This window comes from Halichoerus grypus, chromosome 3 (assembly GCF_964656455.1).
Source record: "Halichoerus grypus chromosome 3, mHalGry1.hap1.1, whole genome shotgun sequence".
NCBI lineage: Eukaryota > Metazoa > Chordata > Mammalia > Carnivora > Phocidae > Halichoerus > Halichoerus grypus.
Genome location: NC_135714.1, coordinates 104437350 through 104445498, shown reverse-complemented (window position 1 = coordinate 104445498; position 8149 = coordinate 104437350). Strand labels below are relative to the sequence as shown.

Here is an 8149-nt window from a genome sequence, read left to right as displayed (position 1 = left end):
GTAGGGTAAGACCCTGATTGGGAGGTGAGATGAAGTTCTTCAGCATCTCTTAGAATCATTTATGATATATTTAAAAACCACATTGTTAAGTAAAATGTTAGAAGCCAAGATTAATGTTCTTTAAAGATGTTCTTGGGAAGAACTGTAAGCAAATTCTACTTTAAACCCTTTAACCTCATTAAAACGTAAAATATTCTTGCTAGTTTGGAAAATACCCCCGATATTTAAACTTTCCTAAAATGTAGCTCCCCTCCTACCTTTATGATGGAATACTGGATGATTTCAGTCAAAAGGCATCGTTATTACACTAAGAATAAGTCCTGCAAGAAAGCACATGTTGCCACTTTACTCATTATTGAAGTGCCCTTATGACTGTCAGAGGGAACAGGTAAGATGCTAAAGGAGGCAGAGAAAGAGAGATCAAAGTGTTTTTGTTTACTTCTTTGAAGTTTTGTAGTACCTACTGTTTACCATGCACACTTCTTGATTCATGCTGAAAATTGGAATTCACCCATTTCTCTTTTTCCTGTCTAAGATGCAGATGGGGCACATTTCGTTGACTCCATCAATCCCTGCCCCCACGCATTAGCACATGCACACGTATACCTAGCCAGTGGAAAAGAAAAAAGAGTTACTCACATTCATCCATTTTACAAAGATTTCCAGGCTGCAATGGGAGGGCTTTACCTCTCCCTGAAGGATGAATAAATAGGTAGCTTTACTGACAACCTGTTCACAGTCAAACTGCAGTGAAAACTGAGACCAAGGTCTTGCTCTACTGGCACTTATGAGATCTAGTGCTGGCAACATGGAGAAGATAGTCATCTGCCTGATGGTCATCTTCTTGGGGACAGTGGCCCATAAATCAAGCTTCCAAGAGCAAGATCTCCTCTTGATTAGATTGCGTCAACTTATAGATATTGTTGATCAGCTGAAAAATTATGTGAATGACTTGGTAAGGCCATACTTGTCACAACAAAATTTAAATAATATTCTTCAATTAATAGAAAAGGAACTTTTTGACTTATAAAAATAATCCAGAACTAATTTTCTTTTGCTCTAGGACCCTGAATCTCTGCCAGCTCCAGAAGATGTAAAGGTAAGACCAGTTGAATTTATTTGTGAAAATATATGTGGTACAAGTTTTAAAATCCAACTAAGAAAGGCATTAGCATAATTATTTAGGAATCTACTTAATTTCAGTGAGTTTGGGAGTTTAATAGTTGGTAAAAGAGTTATTCCTATTTTGGTCAAACACTCATTGATTTACCAACAAGCCAACCAATAAACACTGCATTACCTTACAAAATATATTTTTATCTCCAAATATCTCTAAGAGTACTTCCAAGTAGTATTGTTGTGACAGAATAAAAAAACTATACTATGATCAGTTTCTGAACAATGACCAACTAATTACATTTTAAGAGCCCTTGGCAAACCTATCTAAGAAATACAGACCAGAAGAAGCAGAATTCACCTTTTAATGACAAGAAAGAAAGAAAAGAAAGGAAGGAAGAAAGAGAAGGAAAGAAAAAAGTAAGAATAGATTACAGGCACAGCATGGACGAAATCAGGGCTGTCCTTTAGAATATAATTCCCATATACCTTGGCCTCAGTGAGTCTTGTCTTTGGCCTTTGGAGAGATCTTTCAAAAGGACTATTTTCACAAACTCATCCCATTCTCTTAAGCCATTCAAATCCATTAGGTCCCAGGAAGAAAACATCTAGGATATAGTTCAAGAGTGCTGCGTGCTGATCTTTTCCTTGGTAACTTCGCTCTAGTCTTCACGTCTGGTACCCTGAAGAGATAAATGCAATTGGGGAAATATTTTCATTGTCACAGACCTTTAACTGCATAAATCAGAGTTACTATAAAAGTGCTACCAGTAATTAGGACACTACAAAGGGGGAGACATATAAAGATACATTGCAAAAAAAACAATTATCGTAAATGACTATGTGTAAAAGTTTAGAAAGTGAATGAGTCACAACTATTGCTTTTCTCTAAAATTCACTCTCTAGCTCTGAACCTAACCACTCTCATTTACTAGGTCCTTTTCTAATAAGCAGCATCTAAAATGAAAGTAGCACATTCAGCTTATTGGAAAGACTTTTCCAATAAGTGAGAATATTTCTTAATCATGACCTAATTATCAAAACATGCATTTTCAGTATCTCACGTATTTTGTTTAACTGTTGTGTTTAGAGTCCTTTTGCACCAGCTCTGTCTGTAACTTGCAAAATGAGAAATAAGGAAGATTTCCCATTTTCTAACTTGAGTTGATCCCGTGGGTACTTCCTTTGTTAGGTATCTATGCTTTGTTGGAGATAGAGATTTTTTTTTTTTTTATCTTACATCATAATGAGAAGATTTTGTCTCAGTGACACTCTATCTATCCGACAATCTTATCCAACAATGCTAGTTATGATACAAGTGAGAAATGGTGTAACTAAGATCTTTAAGCTATGCTGGCAGGCAAACTTAGGAAGAAAGAAAATAGTTCAAGGCCACGGTAGCTTTCTATCAAGTTTTCTAGGGCTAGCATCAAAGCAGGGTCTATAAGAGATTTGAAAAGATTAAAAAGTTTAAGGAAAATAAATTCACTTACATGTTGCATGTAAATCTTGATACATAGTGATTATCTCCGATCCCTAATTGGCCTTGCCAGGCATCATTCTCTTTCTTTCTAATTACATAACCAGTGGTCCTCAACTGGTAATGCTTTTGCCCCCTGAGAACATCTGACATTGTCTGGAGAAATTTTTGGTTGTCACAGTTGTGTGTAGGGAAGTGGTTTCTATTGGCATCTAGTAGAGTCCAGAGATGCTACTAAACATTTTAGAATGCACAGGACAGTCCTAACAACAAAGAATTATCTAGCCCAAAATGTCAATAGTGTGTTATTGAGAAACCCTGATATAAGCCTGGCTTGTGTGTGGGACGAAGGTAATCTCACCCAAGACTTCCTAGTGTGAGTGGCCAAGGCCTTTCTGTGAGGGGTGTTAAAAAAAAGCTATACGGAGGTAAATATATTCAAACACTCGATTGCAAAACAACAAAGCCAAATGTGCTCCCTTGCAAAAGCAGCACTTGTCTGTTCTCTTTGTTTGTTACTCTTGCTTTTGACTTCCGTACTTCTCCCTCTCTTCTGCAATACTAGTGTGGGACACAAAACTCTTCATGTTACCATGTGTTCAAGGATGAAGGAATCAAAGCCTTGCCCTCATAGTTTGCTGCCACCGAGGCACAGCAAAGGAAAATAATTGTTATACTCCCAGATGGTGGTGCTCTGCATGAATTTGGGTTCATCCAGTGACAGGGCACCTGAGGCTGCCTGAAGCAAGATTAATCTCTTCACGCCCCTTCTTGGTTCATCCTTAAGGCAGTTAGCAGGACAGCTCTTCCACTTCTTTTCCTCTTTGAGGCTGCCTTTGATGTGCATCTGAAGCCAAATCCAGCAGCTATTTGTCCTGGACCGCACATCACCAGGGACTGCTCTGCTGCTTGCAGAGAGCACAAAGCAACATACCACTGTTTGCTGACACAGGTGAACAAGGAAGGGCAGGAGAGACAGCACAGCTGTCGATATGGGCATCAGTGTCCAGATGCCATTCAGAGGCTTTCAGAAAAGCTTTCTCAGGTATAAACTCATCACGGATCTTGACCATTCCTGGCAGTATCAAGGGAGTTCATTTGGTAGGGCCCCTATACTTCTTTGGAACATAACTTTCTTTCAACATACACATGTAAATGTTAACTCAGCAAAATGGGCGTCTGTGAGAAATGCTGGTTTCTCAGATCATCACGGATGAAGCAGTTAGTGTTTTCAGTTTCAGCTGGAAAATTTACCTCTTTAAATATGAATATTATTTTTTTCCAGTAAGTTAAGCCGGTTGTGGTCAAAAAGAAGAGAAAAGAAAAAACTTCAACAAACATGAACATGTGGTTTTCAAGGAAAAAAAAGTGCTATAATTAACATTTATAAATAGTTTCTATTAAATAAGCATTTTGGCAAACATATGGAAAGGATACCTTGCCCTTATGCGAGAGGCAAGCTGCTCTGATATAAGGAAACCAGATAAGCTGGTTCTCGGCTTGTGGCTACGTATGCAAAGCAAACCTGATGAGGTTGTGTCTTAAAGATGCATGGTATTAATCAACATTCATACTGGGTAAGCATATGGGTTGGAAAATGCAAAGCAGGCCAGATGCTATTTTCAGCTGATTGTCCATGAGAAGCCTCAGGTAATTTTGTTATATATGGAACTGCCCTTGCAGGGACTGAGAGAAATTGAGGTTTCTGGTTATATGGCAGTGACTTCCATACGCATTAGGGAAATGAAGCCACAGCAACTAGGGTGGGGTGGGCTAGGGGTTGAAGAGCCTAATATACACGCATTTGCTGAAAGAAAAAAGAAACTTGGATACAAGTTCTTAGATCAGCATTAAAATGTTTTCAACAAGTCAGTTTAAAATTTTGTTCTTCCAATAAATTCCATTTTCTTTTTAGTTCGGTTTTTTAAGATTTTTGACTTATTCACTACTCAGTAGTTATTTGACTAAACCAAGAGACAAGGTTTTGATCCTTGTTCTGTCCACTTCTCCCTTCTTTGAGACACTACCCTTAGTTTCTAAGGAACGGTCTTCCCTCACATTGGTTGGGCAAGTCTCAAATTCTGTTCCTTGACTGCTTGATTCAGGCAGAATCCTACCCTAACTGACCTAAGAGTGTGAATAGGATTTTAGAAGAGTCATGTGTAGTCTATCGCAGGTGTATTGAATCTTAGAGGTGGAATATGCCATCAGAGGTAGGTAGCCACTTCCTTTTCCCAAAGTAGGGGTTTTCACTCATTTACTTCATTTGTCAACTCCATACCTATTTATTAAGCACTTGCCAGCAAGAAGACATGATGCCAGGTGTTGTACAAGATAAGATGCTGCTCAATGTCACTGTTAGATGCTCCCATGTACACTGTAGAGAGAAACAAAAAAACAAATAAAAGAGATTGTTAATTGGATTACAGCATATCTCACCCAAAGCTGCAACCAGTCACAGTGTCACTTTTAGAAAATTTGTTCTAAAACCAAGCCCACTCTCCCTCACAAAACACAAAGATCCTGCCTACCACCCAGACTTCAAATGGAATTAGGAATAAAGAGCTGTGGAAAAGTGAGGCTCCTCCCTCTTGCCTGTGAGGCAGGGATATGTTCTTTCTTCCCTAATATGGGGTGAAATTTTGCATTGCAGGCACCTTCTTCTCTTCAGCCCAAAGATTAAGTAGGATGTGAACTCATTCCTCACCATCTGCTAAAATAAATGTGATCTAATACACCATAATAGAAGTAGAAAAAGAGGATCGGGAAGGTCATTTTTACTTTCTGAATAACTTTTGTTTTGCTAACATCTATACAAATTCCTTCTCTTTCAGAGACATTGTGAGCGGTCAGCTTTTTCATGTTTTCAGAAGGCCCAACTAAAGGCAACAAATATGGGAGGCAATGAACAGATAATCAATGTATTAACTAAACAGCTGAAGAGGAAACTACCTCCCACAAATGCAGGCAGAAGACAGAAACACAGACCAGTAAGACTGTCATTTGTCATCTATCTTATTTGTACTTACTAACTATATCCCTTACATGATATAACACACAAACAAACACACTTGTAGCCAGAGATTCCGGTGCCTTCCTTCCAGTTACATGTTATCATATCTGGTGTATTTTGAGAAGTGGAGTCACCTCTTCCAAATCCACAGACTTGAAAGTGCCCAGAAAGTCTGTTTAGAATTTGCTAAAAGTCGCTGGCAGCTAGAATAAGTTAATATAACTTCCCAAGGTGAAGAATCCAATTGTGACTTAGGAGTTAAATATTTTTCTATCATTTATATGGCCACATGTAACTTGTATTCTTATTAACAGGACCTAGATCCCAGTTTTCCCACAAGAAAAGAGAGCCTACAAAAGACTAAGAAAAATCTCACACTTTGCCTTCTTCTCTTAAAAAATATTATTGTCCTGTACAATCATAGTCAGTACTACATTTAAATAGATAGACTTCATTATTTGACTGGAGAATTTTAATAGTCCCTGGTTTTAGGAGGTCCTACTAGATATACCCGCTTGTATATCTCTTCTTATGCCAACTCATAAGCAATGCTGATACTCTCATGACTAATTCAAGAACCAATCAAAACCAGTGGATAAACACATAAGATAAATTACTCTAAAATATCTTTTTAATCAGTTCTCTCTCCTCCAAGGAATTTTACACGTGATTCACATGAAATCTTAGTGACATTATCAAAATGACTTTTATTTCCTTTAATTGCTTAGCCAAGTTGCAATGTGAAGAGTATCCCTCTAAAACTTTTCTCAGAAAGAAAGGAGCTGAGCCCGTCTTTGCAACACAACAGCAAAGACTCATGGAAATGGCAGTGCTGGCACTGAGCTTAGAACTCTCTTGTTAAGCGCCTTCATTTGGTAGATGGGAAAATGAGACCTAAAGAGGTTAAGTGACTTGTCCCAAGCCTTGCAATTACTAAGTGGTAGAATGAGAACTAGAACTTATATCTCCTACCTTTCAGTCAAACGCTCTCACCACAGCATCAAACTGACTTAGAGATGCTGAATACCAAGCAGTGGCCTGGTGTTTGCTCTCAAAAAGAATAAGGATAAAGAAGAAAAACCTAGAATTTTTTTAAAAGAAATATAAGTGGGCAATATACATATGAAAAATTGTTCAGTCTCCCTATAATCAAATAAATGGAAGTTTCAGAAATTCTACTTCTTTCCAATTAAAATTTTTAACAATACCCAACAATAGTGAGAATGGCCTGCAGGAAGAGAAGTAAACCTTTTTTACAATATACATCAAGAGACAAAAATTTTTATTCCTTTAATTTAGTAATTCTACTTCTAGAAATTTATCAAATCAAATAAAGATGCATATAAAAATTATTCAGAAATGTTCTTGCAGCATTGTATTCAATAATGAAAAGTTAGAACAACCTATGTGTCCAAAAATAATAATAGTTTGATCCAATGTCAGAATACAAAGCAACCATTACGTATCATATTTTTGAAGAATATTTAACATGTAGGGAATGCTTGTGACATGTTGAGTGTAAATAAAGCAAATTACCTTCCAGTGTAAAAAACATAAATGCAAAGAAAAAGCCATTACTGGAAGGATATACATCCAAAGACTGCAGTGGTTATCTCTGAGGATAGGATTACAAGTGATTTTTCCCATTGTTTCTTCCTGAACAATTTTATGCACGTCTTGAATTTTTTTCAGAGAACATGATTTATATTTCTAATTGGAAAAAAAACTTTTGGGGGTGCCTGGGTGGCTTAGATGGTTAAGCGTCTGCCTTCAGCTCAGGTCATGATCCCAGGGTCCTGGGATCGATCGAGCCCTCCATCGGGCTCCCTGCTCAGTGGGGAGCCTGCTTCTCCCTCTCCCTCTGCCATCCCCTCCACTTGTGCTCTCTGGCTCTACCTCTCTGTCAAATAAATAAATAAAATCTTTAAAAATAAATAAATAAATTTTAACTGAACATTTTATTAAATAGAAAAAATGTTTTAAAGGAGAATATTACTCTTTCATTGATTTCTAGACATGCCCCTCATGTGATTCTTATGAGAAAACACCACCCAAAGAATTCCTAGAAAGACTGAAATCACTCATCCAAAGGGTATGTAACTGCAATTATATTTGATTTTCTACTTCATATTTATCTATCCAGATTGCTTCTTATGTTTATATTACTCATGGTATATTATTTCCACAGATGATTCATCAGCATCTCTCCTAGAACACATGAGATATGAAGGTTCCTGAGGATCTAACTTGAAGCTGGACACTATATTACATACTCTAACACAGTAGTGAAACTCACTTCTTGGTTTCTAAATGGAAGAGTACAACATATTAGTGATGGGGGAAAAGACTCAGATAAGTGTTCAAAGTCAGGATTATTTCCCCCCAATTACAATGCAATACTTAAGTTTGATCACATGCTCTGTTTTAGTCAACTTGAAAAAGCTTTCTACTCAATTAGAGTTTGATTTCCTATGTTATGGATTTCTATGGTTTCTAAAGTTTTTACTTTATATTATTTTGCCCAACTATGACATTTCTTT

General features: G+C 37.3%; 1 protein-coding gene across 1 annotated transcript; it reads left to right on the top strand.

The window, feature by feature from the left end:
- Positions 1-787: 787 nt before the first annotated feature.
- IL21 (interleukin 21) lies at positions 788-7821 on the top strand. The gene is made up of 5 exons (XM_036069412.2): positions 788-955; positions 1064-1099; positions 5431-5586; positions 7624-7701; positions 7798-7821. The coding sequence occupies exons 1-5, from the start codon at positions 788-790 to the stop codon at positions 7819-7821; spliced, it is 462 nt and encodes a 153-aa protein (XP_035925305.1).
- Positions 7822-8149: the final 328 nt, after the last annotated feature.